At 42.2% G+C, this 16,006-nt stretch overlaps 3 protein-coding genes and 2 non-coding genes across 19 annotated transcripts; 3 read left to right on the forward strand and 2 right to left on the reverse strand.

The window, feature by feature from the left end:
• Positions 1-223: 223 nt before the first annotated feature.
• Positions 224-317, forward strand: LOC149268954 (small nucleolar RNA Me28S-Am2634). The gene has a single exon (XR_016270148.1). It is a non-coding gene; the product is annotated as a small nucleolar RNA Me28S-Am2634 (small nucleolar RNA).
• Positions 318-456: 139 nt separating this feature from the next.
• LOC149268955 (small nucleolar RNA Me28S-Am2634) lies at positions 457-550 on the forward strand. The gene has a single exon (XR_016270147.1). It is a non-coding gene; the product is annotated as a small nucleolar RNA Me28S-Am2634 (small nucleolar RNA).
• Positions 551-587: 37 nt separating this feature from the next.
• On the reverse strand, positions 588-1,850 carry LOC108614042 (splicing factor C9orf78). The gene is made up of 3 exons (XM_018007950.2): positions 1,606-1,850; positions 929-1,548; positions 588-869 (listed from the first exon to the last, which is right to left on the reverse strand). Exons 1-3 carry the CDS (start codon positions 1,728-1,730, stop codon positions 712-714), a joined length of 903 nt encoding a protein of 300 aa, XP_017863439.1. The 5' UTR covers positions 1,731-1,850; the 3' UTR covers positions 588-711.
• A 26-nt stretch (positions 1,851-1,876) lies between these two features.
• On the forward strand, positions 1,877-14,806 carry Srrm234 (Serine-arginine repetitive matrix 2/3/4). Of its 13 annotated transcripts, none has more exons than XM_089467789.1 (11): positions 1,877-2,258; positions 3,219-3,320; positions 5,986-6,384; positions 6,453-6,515; positions 7,945-8,083; positions 9,284-9,313; positions 9,649-9,719; positions 9,781-11,551; positions 12,683-12,873; positions 12,944-13,153; positions 14,246-14,806. In XM_089467789.1, the coding sequence occupies exons 1-11, from the start codon at positions 2,020-2,022 to the stop codon at positions 14,442-14,444; spliced, it is 3,414 nt and encodes a 1,137-aa protein (XP_089323915.1). In that variant the 5' UTR covers positions 1,877-2,019; the 3' UTR covers positions 14,445-14,806. The 13 variants fall into 13 exon arrangements, with proteins under 13 accessions (XP_089323915.1, XP_089323916.1, XP_017863426.2 ...); XM_089467790.1 differs by lacking the exon at positions 14,246-14,806 and adding an exon at positions 13,771-14,089; XM_018007937.2 differs by having other exon boundaries at positions 9,781-12,873.
• On the reverse strand, positions 14,787-16,001 carry LOC108614043 (peroxisomal membrane protein 2). 3 transcript variants are annotated; one of them, XM_018007951.2, is made up of 4 exons: positions 15,874-16,001; positions 15,658-15,756; positions 15,336-15,594; positions 14,787-15,277 (listed from the first exon to the last, which is right to left on the reverse strand). In XM_018007951.2, the coding sequence occupies exons 2-4, from the start codon at positions 15,744-15,746 to the stop codon at positions 15,053-15,055; spliced, it is 573 nt and encodes a 190-aa protein (XP_017863440.1). In that variant the 5' UTR covers positions 15,747-15,756; positions 15,874-16,001; the 3' UTR covers positions 14,787-15,052. The 3 variants fall into 3 exon arrangements, with proteins under 3 accessions (XP_017863440.1, XP_089323928.1, XP_017863441.1); XM_089467802.1 differs by having other exon boundaries at positions 15,917-15,969; XM_018007952.2 differs by having other exon boundaries at positions 15,658-15,753; positions 15,874-15,930.
• Between the last annotated feature and the right edge of the window lie 5 nt (positions 16,002-16,006).

Below are 16,006 nucleotides of genomic sequence, written 5' to 3' on the forward strand. Positions count from 1 at the left end.
TCAGCAGTTAATACTTAAATATTTATTTCAGCTAATAATTTATGTGCAGTTTGTTCCAGAAGCTAATACATCCATCTTTTGTCAAAGGTAAGTTATAAACGTTCAATAACTTTAAATTTACAACTAATTTTCCTCGGATTTCTTGTTTCATTTCAGTTTTGTTCCGGCATGATCTATCAAACTGTTTATAAGGTGTGTATTAGAAGATAATTATAATTGATTTTGATTCCTTTAGATGATGATATTTGAGTAGGAATCTCATTGAGCTTCAGTCATTCGTTGCAATGAAATAAAATTTCTCAACTGAACACAAATAAAACTTTGATAGCTATGCAATTTTGATAAATGTGAATTAATTTAAATCTTTTCTATTGCAGTTAAATTCTAACTTGCTGACCAGCTGTTTATTACTAATACTTTATAAGGTGTGTTTATAACAAATACCATATATAGTTTATAAATATATTTTGATGATATTTTGAGTAGGAATCTCATTGAGCTTCAGTCATTCGTTGCATTGAAATTAACTTTCTCAACTGAATAAATTTGTTCTAATTATTAAATTAAAATGGTTTGAAATCAGTCAATTAATAAAAATATTATTTATTTATTTACAGCACATGGACATGGAATTAAACAATTTATGATTACAATTGAAGCGGCATATTAAATAAACTATATAAATGTATATATAAAACTTTGTACTCTATTTCAATATCGACGAAATTGTTTTCTAAACTTGTCATAATGATAGTCATCTGTCGCACGCTTGACTCCATTGGGATTCGTTTGATTCCTGGCGGATTTGTTGTCGGCTTCCCTATTCTCACGCTTGCGCCTGCGTTGTTCACTGCTGTCCTCGATGTTAACTGGAGATAAATAAATCAAAATTTAATATATTTAAATAGAAATTCCAGTAGCAGCTTACAGCGGTTGTGTTGCATAAAATTGACAGCCATATTGGTGGGCACAAACTGTGAGGGCCCATCCTTTTTGTTCTTAGCATCCTGTAGCAGTTTTTGCTTAGCTTCTTCCGTTGCCTCAATGTTGTGTATCTTGGCCTGGATGCCAAGATCCACTTCGGGTATGCCATTGAGCATCTGGTTGGACAACATTTCTTCAGATCTGTGCGAGGAGGATTGTCGCAGATGTTCGGGCAGAGCGTAAAGTGCCGCATCTTCGGGCGACATATATTTATGGGCATCGCGGTCGTCATGATCATTTGAATTTTCGTCAGCAGCACCGCCTTTGCGCTTTTGCAGTTCTTGCTCAATGTATTTCATCATTTCCTCGTCTTCGTCGCGCTTGTTTGTTTCAGCTGAGAACTGTGTTCCAATGCCCACGTCATAGGCATCATCAACTTCCTTCATTTTGCCCGATTTTATTGTTTGCATGTTGACCAGTCCACCGATTTTCACATTGAACGGATCCTTTATGGCCAGCTCCTCCTCCGGTGCCACTTTCTTGCCCAGCGCCAGACCCACTAGGCTAACACCATTGGGGCGTTGACGTAGTCGCTGTCGCTCCTTGATTTCATCCAGCGTGAGCCTTTTTTAGGTAGACATTAATATATATATTTATAATATTTTATACGAATATATTTACTGTTCCTCATTGTCGCCATCATCAGAGTTTTTGCGCTGTCGCAGATTTTTGCGGGGCTTTTTCTTGAAAACCACTTTGGTAGGCTCTTCCACAGCTTCATTTTTTTCATTATCATCAGTTTGCATATTTTAAAGTGTAAAAATATCAGCTTTCAAACTAAAATAAACCAAATTGTTTATTTGTTTACAATGCTCAGTGCTCTTTCTACAACATCGATAGGAAATCGCAAATTTGCAAGTATATCGATAGTTAGAGTTGCATCGGAAGCGGCGTCGCCTGGTAGACAAAATCGATTTTTCTTGTGTTTGCAAACTGCACATTTGGCGGAGCAGCTGCGCCGTTCCAAACGCTGATGCATACGGAAAAGTAAACGTTTAAATAAAATACACATAGCGAGCGAACAGCCGGTACAACATGTACAACGGCATTGGATTAACAACGCCGCGTGGCTCCGGCACCAATGGACATGTGCAGCGCAATTGGGCATTTGTGCGACCGGGCAAAAAGGACAAGGAGTATCGTGCCGAGGATGACACCAAAAAGCTAGACGCCCAACTGAATCGGCCCCCTAACAAGGAGATACTTGACCACGATCGCAAGCGAAAAATCGAAGTGAAGTGCATTGAATTCGAGGAAATACTCGAGAAGCAAGGGTAAGTTTGCATACATATGTGAAGCAATGTTAAATGAGACACTGCCACAGTCAGTCAGCTCTAGCAGTTGACTCCTGCATGCGTAATGCAATATTCGGTGTTATATAACACCGGTGGCCAACACTGTGCACATTCGGTCCAACATGCATTTCTCTCCCAATGCGCTAATATTTACGTTCGCTCCCCGCTGTCAGCCGCCTGCTACTGCTACTGCTGCTGCTGTTTACATTCGGCGCCTGGTAGCCGTGAGAGAGCGCGCACGCACGCATACGCGCTCAGTAGCGGTAAATGGCAGCAACCACCATCACCACCACCGTAAAAAGCGCTGTCTCTGCTCCTTGACAGCCCATCCACCCTCTCAGCTTTGCTCTGACAGAGAGCTGAGCACTTATCGTGCTTTTCAGCGTGACACGAAAAAGAACTACACAACTTGACGTAGAAAAATTTAATAATATTGTATGAAAACCAGTTTAAAGAAAGAAAATATGATTAATGACCCTAGATGCCCTTTAATATATTGAACTGATAGTTCTTGCATAGAACTTATATTGGATCGACTTCCGCTTCCGTCACATTTCGTAACAAGTATTGTTAAAAGTCCATCTCTAGTTTGGCGCTCTTCCATTGGCCGCACACTGACAGCGGCCCAGGCTGAGCCTGGTCTGGCCTTACTCGTGGCTGGTGGTGGAAGACTGCATTTCAGTTGTAGAGATTGCTTCAATAGAGCACATCCGCGTTCAACAATAAAGCGGAAAGCTCTATGAAATACCACACAAAAAACCGTTAAAGTTATATTTATAAACAATATAGAACGAGCTAAAAATCAATAATTCAAATTAGATTTAAAGTGTGAAATAAATTAAATTTGAATCTATGCTCAAGTCTTAAAGGTATTTTAGTAACACTTATAAATTAAATTTAAATTAAATTAAGTAAGGAAATATCCTTGTTTATTGGCAGACGCACACCGGAGGAGATAAAGTCGCAAGTGGATTCATATCGCCAGAAATTAATGGGCCAAGGCAAAACCGATTTAGCCAAGGATGAATTTGGACGCGTAGCGTAAGTAGCTCTCAATTGATTTTCCATAATAGCTTAAGTATAGTTAGTTATGTAATTTAAACAAAATATTGTGTGCCGCGCTCACACACACCCACTGGACAAATCAATAAAGCCTTCAACTTAGTTGCCTTCCCGGTCGCGTGTCCAACTCAACTTAAATCTCAGCCAGCTGGCCCAGTGGGCCAAAGCCCACATGCGCAAGAACAACAAACCAAACAACCCACCCGCTGGTCCAGGCGCCAATCAGAACGCAGCCAGTTGTAGAGAAAATGCTGCGGCCGAGATGAAATTTAGATTTTCGGCAGTCACTTCAAGTCTTCCAAAGCCAAATGTTTGGCGAACGCGCTCAGGAAATACAAAAATAATAAAAATATAAAAAAAATTTAATACTAGTACTTAAAAGCAATAATAAATAGTAAATTAAAATAAAAGTTAAGTTTAGTGCAACAACAACAAAAAACGCCGACAGGAAACATGAAAGCATTGGAAAATGTTGCTGCTGCTGCAGCGCTGGAAAAATCAATATTTGGCACATACAAAAAAACGAATTGAGGAAAATGCGGCTAAGCGAAAATGCAATCGATACGCCAATGTCCGATGCGCAGCCCCTCAAGTGTGCAGCTAAGCCCATCATAGCCATGGACAGGCAACGCTGCTGCTGCTGCTACTATTACTGGTGGCTACCAGCTCATCCAATCCACAAGAGCTTAACAGCTATCAAGTCACCGTCGCCGTTGTCTTTATTCTAGTGGTTGCTGTTGTTGTTTGGAGCACTGAGCTCTCGCATACCAAACTGTAATGTGAGCTCCGGCACCTAAAGACCCAAATACCCAAACCAAAAGCAACAAATCACTAAATAAGTCTTCCAAACTTAGCACGTAATTAGAAATTAGTATTTAGTCTTTAAATGAAGTCGGCGCTAATCGTTTGCCCAAGCGGAGTACTACGAGAAAAATATCTACTTAAAAATCCGAACTTTATATAATATTATATGGAAAATCCAACGTCTTCCAAATCCTGGATAAAAACAACAAAGTAAACAAATTTATTAAAGAGCAAATGTAGCGAAAGTTTCAAGCAAATGCTAATCCAACGTCTTCCAAAGTGTTAAATATAATACAACAAATAAATATTTATTTTTATATTGAATAAATTTATAAATAATATATCAGAAAACGTGTCTATAAACAAATAAAAATAAAATAAGAACATATTGAACTAAATTTGGAAAAAAAAACCGTAAAGATAAAAAAGTAAATTATATACAAACATTTTTACAAGGTATATAAAAAAAATTCTAATTTCATTATATGTATATACAAAATTCTAATTTCATTATATGAAAATAACTCTAGCAAATATATAAAAAAAAAGTCTGCGGTCTTCCAACAAAAAATATACAATATATATATATTTATATACAATAAAAGCACTATTAATAAAAATCCTTAATAAATTGTGGAAAAAAAACACTATAAATAAATTAATAAATATAATAAAACAAAATATATTAATCAATCCATTGTCTTCCTCTACAAACTATGGAATAAGGATTAATATTTTTTCAATAAAAAATATATATAAATAAAAATAAATAATAATAATAACAGTAATCTATGATCCACGGTCTTCCTAAAACAAATGTGGAAAGTAAACAAACTAAAATGTAACAAAATGAAAATGCAAATTAGAGGAAATACTCCAATATTTTCGTAAAGCAAAAAACAGCGCGCTCTACTTAAAATAACATAAAATAAATATATAAATAAATAAAAAATAAACAACCCCCAACTGAAGAAGAGAACTCTCCAAAATGCTCTCCTCGGAAATCTACACAAACACCACAACAACCACTGCAACGGCAACGGCAACGGCAACGGCCACCGCAATGGCCACAGCCACCTCGACCTCCGCGTCCAACTCGGAGGCGAGAAGCACGACGAGAGCCTTCGCCACGCTGCAGGTCGTCAAGGCAAAGAAGCGGCGTAAACGTCGTAAACGCGCAGGACACGCAACCGGCTGCGTCAACAACAACAACAACAACAACGGCAGCAAGAACCACAGCTGCAGCAGCAGCAGCAACAACAACAACCCCAATGCGATTGTGGGGTGTGTGGCTGGCACAGTCGGTGGCAGGAAATGCAAGGCGCAATACTTCCAGCACGACAATCGCGAGTATATAGCCAAATACGAGAGTTTCCAGTTCACGGCACAGGCGACATCGGCGGCGGCACTTAACTATGCTGCCGTGGCCAAGAAGTTCAAGCCATTGCGGCCGGTTTTGGCAAGCGGCGCCAAGAAGAACAGGCGCACAGCACAGCCGAAGAAGCCGCACAGCGACTGCGCCTGCGTCTGCCAGAATACGCAAGTGACGCAATTGACGCAATGCCCAGTGGAGCGAACAGCTGTGCTGGCACACCGGGAACGAGAAGGTCGCCAGTCGGAGAATGTAAATGGGACGGGTGGACAGGCGCTGCCGGCGCTGCTCGAGCTGCTCAAGCACTCGTCTAGCACGTTGCTGCAAACGCTGCTGCTGGGCGCTGGCAGCGCAGCGGCGGCCAGGTAAACAAATGGGCTGAGAGAGGGGCTTATATAGGAGAATAGTAATGATATGGCATGGGCTTGTATGATGATATCTAATGACATCCTCCCATTTCTATTGCAGCGTGCGTGAGACCCATCAAATTGCCGAGGCACAGCAGCAGAAGAACGCCAAATTGCGCGAGGCATTCAACATATCCGAGTACTTTGTGGAGGGCAGCAGCTTTGATTGCGATCGCAAGGCTAAGGAGGACCTGGCCAAGACAGTGGCGCTGCAAAAGGAGCTGGACGCGCAGCGCGAAAGCCTTGCGGCAGCAGCAGCAGCGGCTTCAACGGCGGCCGCAGCTGCAGCAGCAGCTGGCAAAGACAAGGAGACAGGCAAGCGATATGCGCTGCTGCGTACGCCCTCACGCGAACGCGACGATGGAGCTGGCAAGTCAGATGCTGCGGCTGCCAGTGGGGATGAGCGCGACCATGTGTCCAGATCGGACAAAAAGAAGAAAAAGAAACGCGCCAGGGAGAGGTAACCACAATTGATTCACCTCAATCATCAAAGATGTTGAAATATCTAAATCTCACTTGCTCTTCCAGTTCTGCTAGTCCGGAGCGCCGCAAGGATAAGAAGAAAAAGTCAAAGAAGCACAAGAAAGAGAGGTAAGAGCTCGGCACAAATCGAAAAAGAAAAAAAGAAAACCTACTCGTAGCTGTCTGTTCAACTAGTTTTCTATTTCAAAAAAACATAAATTTTCTGTTTCATATTGTAAAAGTTGAAACTATTTTTAATTTCTCTTGTTGTTGTTGCCAAAACAAACAAAAATTGAACACGAAACCTTTTGTAATTAACAAAGAAAACAACTGCTTAATATACATTTTGTGTTTTTCGTCTCTACTCCTTTTTTTACATTGCATTTTAAAACAACAAAAAAATAACTCAAACCAAAAAGGGATTCATATGAGAAAGAAAGTAAAAAGAAGCGAAAAGTTATGTACAAATAAAAAGCAAACAAATATACAAACACACGGACACACACTCACACACACACACACACACATAATATAACTTAGTTTATAAACAAAATGAAATGTTTCAAAATGACAAAAGAAAAAGTATTATTAATATACTTTGTTAATCATATGCGCTCAAAGCCTCGTTTTATTTGGCCTGACAACGTAGGGTTGCTATGGGCTGTCTCTGTAACTATCTCTCTATATCTCTATCTCTAACTCTATCTATCTCTAAGCACACACACACACACTTTCTCCCCCACCCACCCACACACACACACACACACACACATTTCGTTCACATTTGTTCTTATTCAGCTTGTGGTAAGTAAAAAAATTCGTTTATTCTATATAAAATTGTATTGTGTTACAAAATTTGTTTGCTATTTCATATATCATACCCATATACGGGGCGCGTTCCAAAAGTATGGCGAATATTGAGACTCTATTCAATTATATTCTGAATTTCGAATATTCAGTTAAATTCTGTGACTTTTCTGTGGCTTTGTATGTATGTGATTGAGCACTAGAGAGGTAATAATATTATTATAATAATATTACTTTCAATTGCTCAAGGATTGTTTACTATCTAGATAGATAGATAAAACTCTAAAGTCAACACAGATTCGCCATGCTTGTTGGTGAGCCTTCGTATACTGAATACACATACACCCATACACACACACATACACACCCATACACATACACTCACACACACAAAGTTTAAGTACAGTCTCGTTTGTTAAGGTATCAAAAATACTGTGTTTTTGACAACAATTAAAAGCGTATTACTTTCTCATCTTTCTTTCTATTATTATTAATTAACCTACTACTATTTATTAAGACAATGCAATTTTGAGCAGTTTAATCGATGAAGGTAAAGCACTAAAAAACCACAAGTTAATCAAAACTCTTTAAAACCCCCCAAAAGAAAAAAAATCGCATTCTTCAAGTTATTGCTGCCAGCTCCCATTTGGGGTGCCCAGTCTCTGGACAAAATTCTAGTTAAAACGTTCTCTATTATTTAAACAAAGCAAAAAGAAACTAATTTGTGTATTTTTAAACATTCTATTTGCAGTAAGTCGAAAAAGTCGAAGAAATCTCGCAAGCGCAAATACAGCGGCAGCGATAGCAACGACAGCGACGAGGAGGAGGCAGGCAGCAGCGACGCCGAGCGTGAGCTGAAAAGTGCACGCAAGAAAGCCAAGAAGGAGAAGGTAAAACCAACAGCAAAACCCTACTAAAACCCTATTCGATAAAAGAGAGAACTGAGAAGAATGCTGGACAGCTGACAGAAGGTGTCCAGTTCGAATGCCTGGGGAGTGCATGAGCTGTGCTAATCTTAAAGATATCATAACTTTTTCTCTTAACCAATCTCCACTCTATGCATTACTAATTGCCATATAATATACTATATATACATATATATAACATTCTCTCTGCCTAACTTTTATGTAAAGAATCATTTGATGAAACTATTCTAGTGTAATCTAACGTTATGTCTAAATGAATATAATTGTTTCTCTCTCTACATTTGGTATATATTGTACATATATATACTATGCCTTATATACGTTACATGATATATACGATGATAATAACTCGATTGATCTTATCGTTTTTTTCGTTGTTTCAAATTGTTCATCCAAATATTAAACATACGCCATTTCTTCTCTTCGCTTATTTACTTCTTTTTTCCACCAAAAAAATAAAAAATAATTAACAATCTCTAAACTCTATGAAAAACATTAAAGCATACCAAAAATTAATTAGAAAAAAAAAAAAAAAACAAAAACAATAAAAGAAATCAAATATAATAAAATCACCCCACAAAAATATTGTAAAAGGTAAAAACAAAAAGGCTTCAAAACATACACAAAAACTAGTATTAACAAATTTTCATTTGAAACTTTTTAATTTTTAAATTTTCCTTTTGATTTCGTATAGCTAGTCGATCAATCAATATCAAAATAGAGCTCTGCACAAATAATATTTATATAACTCCAATAAATTTCTTTTGTGCATAGTTAAACAACTTTAAAAATTGTACTTATTTTTATGCCCGTTCACGAAATGGGAAAAACATATTAGTTTTGTGCTATATAAGTCTTTATTGTCCTTCTGTTTACCGACTAGAGATTTGAGGCCCTCGTCTATGTAGAATTCCCACAATGGAGAGTTTAGTTAAGGCAGACTCCCTCTGGCCCGTGAACGAGTATTCTGCAGTCGGTATTAGCCGACTTCGATTCTTACTTATGTTTTCCTTTTTGTTCTGTTTGCTTAACTTATCTGAATTATTATGTAGTATCCACAAAATTCCAACCATTTAAAATTTGTATAAGTAAAAATTCCAAAGAAAAACGAAAAAGAAAATTTATATTTTGTTTATGAAAACCCTTGGCGCTTCATTAATATAGGATAGCTTTCAAAGGCTCTCTTGTAGTTTTGTAAGTACTTTCATTTGTCTGTTTTCTTTCTAACATATAAATATATATTTCTATATAGAATAGCGTCAACACTCTCTTGTGTATATCTATCCAACAAAAAAAAAAACGAAAAAAAAAATGTTTTTCAGCCCGCTTTCAATTATCATCAAATCAAAGCGAGAATTCATCATGAGATATACCCACATTCATATATCATGCCATATGATCATACCGAATGAAAATAACTGTGTTTATATACACACATATTTAAATAACTAAATATCAATGCTAAGGCCTAGACGCTTTACAGTTTCTGCTCCGTTTGTGTTAACAATTCCTCCTCTTTTGTTATGCAGAAGAAGCGCGAGAAGAAGCTCAAGAAGAAGCAGCGAGCACGTGCCAGCTCCACGGATTCGGCACGTTCCAAGTAAGTCGAAAACTACATTGCCTAGCCAAATCCTTCATTGATTGTGCCTCATCCTTGACAGTTCGCCTGAGCGCAAGGACAAGAAGTCGAGCAAATCTCGCGCAGCTGCCGAGGATAATGACACACCTGCAGAGAATCCCGTTCGCGGTCGCTCGACCGAGCGGCGCAAGGACAAGAAGTCGCGCCGCAATGACTCCTCGACGGACAGTCGCCGGGAAAAGCGAGATAAGTCGACGCGAACGCCGCCGCGGCGAGAGACTGAGAAGCCAACACGCTCCAAGGAGCGACAGCGCGAGCGTTCCAAGCAGAGGTTGGGCTCGAGGGAGCGACAGCGCTCGAAGGAAACAAGGCGCAATGAGAGACATAGATCAAAGGAGCGTCAGCGTTCCAAGGAGCGCCTCAAGTCAAAGGACAGAGCACGATCCATGGAGCGACATAAGTCTAAGGAGCGTCAGCAATCAAAGGAGCGACAGCGTCCAAAGGAAAGGCAACGGTCCAAAGAGCGACAGAGATCAAAGGAGAGGCAGCGCTCTAAAGAGAGACTTGGATCCAAGGAGAGAGTGCGCTCCAAGGAGAGACTCAGATCAAAAGAGAGGGCACGTTCCAAGGAGCGGCAGAGATCAAAGGAGAGAGTGCGCTCCAAGGAGAGACTCAGATCAAAAGAGAGGGCACGTTCCAAGGAGCGGCAGAGATCAAAGGAGAGAGTGCGCTCCAAGGAGAGACAAAGATCAAAGGACAGGCCGCGGTCGAAAGAGCGACAGCGCTCGACGGAGAGGGAGCGACAACGGTCAAGGGAAAGAGAACGGCAACGATCAAAGGAACGTGCGCGCTCCAAAGATCGTCACCGTTCGAGAGAGCGACTGCGCTCAAAGGAGCGACAGCTCTCCAAAGAGCGACCCAAGTCCAACCAGCGCTCGGGCGATGCAGTCAAAGAGCACGGCAAAGATCGTAGGCGCGATCGTCGCTCAGCCTCTCAGCCGAAACGAGGTGGCGGTCGTCATTCCCGCTCGCGTTCCCGATCGCATAAAAGGCAGCGAACACCTTCGCCCGCGCTAGTCAGTAAGCAACGGACTCGCTCGCCGGAAGCATCGAAGAAGACGGCGTCAGCGCCCGCTTTCAATCCCTTCAAGGCCGCCGAGGATACTGTGAACGATATACTGGGCACCAAGTCGGTGATGGTGGCGCTTGAGCAGACGAAGCGCAAACGCGCAGCGTCCAGCTCGAGTTCCTCGTCGTCCAGCTCCAGTGGCAGTTCCTCCCACAGCGAGCCAGGCACGCCCACGCCGAGAAAGCGGCGCCGTAGCCAGACGCCCGAGCAGGTAAAGCGCGAGCCTAACAGCCCAAGGCAGCGCGAGCAGTCCAAGAGCAGCCACATGAAGCGCGAACGCTGGGGCACGCCCACCAAGTCGAAGGCTCTCAAAAAGGAGAAAGATAAGGTGAAGGACAAGGGCAGTACGCCAAGTCCCAGACAGATCAAACGTCGCTCCGAAAGTTCCAGCTCCTCAGAGCTGCGCTATTCCCCGGCTGAGCGCAATCCCGAGCGGTATCAGGACATTCTGCAGGACAAAAAGCGGCAGCTGTCCAAGTCAAAAGACACGAAGCCCACGCCCATCGTCCGCCTGCGTGCCCAGAGCGACGATGGCGCCGAGGAGGAGACAGAGATGAGCGCTGCAGCTCTAGAGGATTATCAGCAGTCGAAGCGCGAGCGCGAGGAGCAGCAGGAGCTGCGCATGCTCGAGCAGCTCAAGTCGGGCATTGCGGCCAAGGCCAAGCAGAAGATGAAAACATTGGAAAAGATCGGCGATGCCAAGGACGCGGACGCTGGCAGCGAAGTAAGTGGCGATACTAACAATGTGGTGCTGGCCACCACCAAACGTAACTCGCTAAGTGAATTTCTTGTTGCTAACAATGTGACCGCTTTGATTAATAACCCACTGACAATGCCAACAATAACAACAACAACAACAACCACATCATCTACTATTCTAACAACAACAACGATAACGACAACAACGCCGCCGCCTCCCGCGACAGCAGCTGAGCCGCGTACGCCGCCAATTAGCAAAGCGGCCCAAATGGCGGCCAACGGTGGTGCCAAGAGCCCAGCCAATCCGACGGCAATAGCAGCAACAACAGCAACTGCAACTGCAACTGCAATAATTAACCCAACGTTAGCAACAACACCAGCAGCAACGACAACAACAACAATAGCCAAATTCAATCACAGACCCCAACAACATCCACAGACGAAGCGCATCTTTCATAACCGCACGCTGAATAACAATCCCAACAGTAGACACAATACTAACCATAACAATAACAATAGTCATGTATGTGGTGGTGGTGTTCCTCTCAATCCCGGTGGTGTTTCTCATACTAATCATGCTAGCAACAATCCCAACAACAATGCGCTGCCCTTTCTGGCCGGCACGCCCGGCACCTACAATCGCACAACGAACCGGCTCAACCACGGGCCCCTGCTGACCGCCACGCACTATAACATCTGCAAGAATCAGCACAACAGCCACGGCAACAACAGCGGCAACAACGGTGGTTTGCAGCCGTTGCTCAGCCGGCGGGATCAGCAGCAGCAGCACCATCTAACGCGTAGTCTTAGCATGTACAATCCCAATATTTATGGCCATGGGCCGCAGCATGCGCTGCTGGCAGCCGCCGCCGCTGGTGGCCATCATGTGCATCATCATCATCATCATGGGCGACATGGCGGTGGTCTCTTGTCATTGGGTGGCAGTGGCGCCGGCGCTGCTGCGGCTGCCGCAGCTGCAGCTGGTTTGGCCCTGCTCGGCCATCCGGCTCAGCATGGGCGCGGCACTGGCGGCATCAGCTTCAATGCGGCTGCAGCGGCCGCTGCGGTGGCGACCAATAGTATTAGCTATCATCATCATAATCCGCAACAGAAACCGAAAATTGTTATAAAACCCTTCAAAATTCACGATCCACAGCCCTTAGTCGCCGCACTCGCCGACAGCACTCTGGTGGATGCCATCGTCTCCAAGGTGTCGACAGCAACGGTGGCAGCAGCGGAGAGCGCCGCTCGACGCAGTCGCAGTCGTTCGCGTCGCAGCGATCACAGTCGCAGCAAGCGACGCACGAGCAACAGCCGGCATCATCGTTCCAGCAGTCGCTCCCGATCGTAAGTTGTCCTCAAATAGAAAGCCTTGGATAATTACCTAATCTCTCGCTCTCCCTCTCTATGTATCCAGTCGCTATAGCTCATCGAGCAGTCGCAGCGGCTCGTGCAGCTCTAGATCCCGTTCCGGCTCGCATTCATCACGCTCCAGCGGCTCATCAAGAAGCAGCTCCGGCAGCTCCTCGAGCAGCGGCTCGGGCTCATCACAAACCGGCTCACGCTCACCATCCATACCCAGACGTCGCGGCTCGCCTAGTTTTCTAGACAGGCGTCGCATCACGAGGTAGAAGCCGCTAATGCACATGTTTCCTTCTTTCAGTTCCATTTAGTTTTATGAACCTTGCAGAGTGATATCATTTGTATAAGTTTCTTAACTATATTATATATATATTGAGACTATAGTCTTGTGTATAAGAGATGGGTATATCTTATATATAACTCGTAGAACCATACCTGTTTCTGTCTATGCCCTCTTATCTTGTATACATATATAGAGTGTATATATAGCCATATCTTTCCGCCTGTCCGGTTCTATTTCAAATAATTTTAATTTGATAAAATTTCAGCATAGTTGAGGGTCTCCCCAGAGGCTTATCCTATAGCAAAGAGTAGTCGTTTTAATTGGCTGCACAAATGGCATAGCAGATCCCATAAAGTATATATATGCCAAGCTACATTTATGTGCCAAGTCCGTCCATCTCTCTAATCTGAGTGAGAGTGCCAAATCTCAATATATTTTGACTGGCCCTATTATTATTTTATTTTATATTTTTAAGCATAACAATTCTTATATTATATCATCATTTTTGCTTGCCTACTCTGCAAGGTTCATTTTAAATTCTTTGTATCTATTTGATTTTAATCTATTTATTTGATTAAATTAATTTAATTTTTTTGTAGCCGTCGCTCGCCACGCAGCTCGAGACGTTAGCCAGGTTATCCAGCTTCAGTTGCATTTTCATTTCCAATTTTATAGAGCACCTGATTTACCTGACTTCATTTGATTTGATTTGATTTGATTTCTTTTTAATAATTTTCTTTTCTTACAGCTAACTCAGGAATTATCATTTACATATATATTTCTCTCATTGTATATTCCGTATGTGTAGCTTACTTTATTTCGTGTGCTTTGTTCAATTTTGATTATAATTGTAATTACTTGTCCAATTAGCTCCAGCACACGCAGCACAAAAATAAATTATATCAATGCCAAATTGTATATTATTTGATTTTCTTTTAAAGGATTTAGTTTATGATTTCAATTGATTGAAATGATTTTCTGTTTTTTGGTAAGTTTGTGCGGCTTTTATTTTGTTGTAGCGGAATCGCGATTATTCGACTCTATCTAATCTCAGGGAAACTTGTTATTTTGCAGCGCTCGCAAGCGACCTATACCCTATCACCACCACAAGGCGTCTGGGGAGGGCATGAACAACGGCGACGGCGACGAGCATGTGGACAACGATGCTTCCAGCTGCTGCTCCAGTTGCTTCAGCCGCGGCAGCTCGCCGGGCTCACCCATGGCTGGCACACCAATGCACAATAGTCGGAGTCCTTCGGCGATTGCCTTTTGAGTGTTAACCGATTCGCTGCGCAAAATGTGCGGCGAACTGTAAAGCAAAAGAAGGGGAAATCCCCCGCCTACTCTAAGTAAATCTCAACTAGTCAAACATCCCTAGTCGCAATATGCAAGCAACAATTTATAGAAATCTCTACATAATATGTCTAGGCTAATTGTTGTGCAGTATAAGATTTGTTTTCCTTTAGACACATGCCCTTAAGACTAAGCTGTAAAGGATTTTCCTTTTTGCGATTCTCAGTAGCTAAACAATATTGTAGAGACGATCATTGATTTTAATTATAATCGAATATACTCGAATTATTTGCTAGTTTCTAAGCTTCGTTTTTAAATAAAATTATTTGTTGCCATTTCAAATGCAAACATTGTTTATTGTACATAAAAAAGTATTAAAAATTATTAAGGTTTTCAGCTTGAATTTCACAGATGATAAGACCGGCCCTCGAGTTCTCACATACACGCTCACACACACTCACAAGCACTCACAGATATATAAGCAAACACATTTCATATATAAAAAAACAAAGTTATTCCCGCTTGAGAACCTTTGAGGCGCAGATAAAGACACAGATATATATTTAGATAAACAGTTGGCAGTTGCGTTTATGTGGACTTGGCAGCTGCTTGTTTCTCCTGGAAGCGACGTCGCTTCTGTGCCAGGAACACCACCCAGATGAAGGAAATGATGCCCATGCTAATGGAACGGAACATGGGCGGCACATAGGCAATATTCAGATAGACGAACACCGACAGATATTGCCAATTGGCGCGCAATACGGGCCAATAGAGTTTCTCCAGATTCTTAACAGCTGTGCTGTGCGAGTTGCCCTGCAAGACAAAATATGTTACTTAAATCTTATCCATCTCCCTAAACTTCAAAACTCACCTCGAAGATCGATAGGAAATATAGCGAGAGCAACTGATAAAGCGGCGTATAGCCTAAGCGCTCGAAGAGGAATATAAAGAATTTTCTGAAACGAAAATCATGGCTTAACAAGCGCTCCACCGTCTGATAGAAGTAATGCGGCACACTGCCTCCAAAGATCAGGCCGAATAGACCATAAGCGAAGAGGCTTTGTTGGTTGAGCTTCTTTGCGCCCGCCAAACGCTGAGCGGTAACATTTGCCGTGGTGGCCAAGCAGCAGCTGCAGGAAATTAAATTCTTTAGATTAGTTAATCCCGTTTAAGATAGCTCCATCAATAATTACGCTGTTAAGGATTTCGTTCGCACTGGATGATTGAAAAGCTGCTCCAAATAGCTGCCGAAGAGCGAATAAAGTGGCTTTGAGAGTGCCATGATGCGGCTGCTAAAGGATAAATGCAATTATAAGTTATATTTTAGGAGCAGGCCAAAGTGCAAAGTACGCCGCTTATTCTTGATAACATCTATGGGCAACGCTCTCTTAACTCATTGTGCTACTAACCACTTGATAGAAACGGCGTTTAAAGACTGAGCGACTCCCTCACCTGAATTTGTTTTTCTCTTGCAGCCCTGCCAGTGTCACCACACATGTTTACAGCATATTTAAAAATAACAGCTGGTCACACAGCTCTCAA

This window comes from Drosophila arizonae, chromosome 4 (genome assembly GCF_054131065.1).
Source record: "Drosophila arizonae isolate 15081-1271.41 chromosome 4, UAZ_ARI_1.0, whole genome shotgun sequence".
Classification (NCBI taxonomy): domain Eukaryota; kingdom Metazoa; phylum Arthropoda; class Insecta; order Diptera; family Drosophilidae; genus Drosophila; species Drosophila arizonae.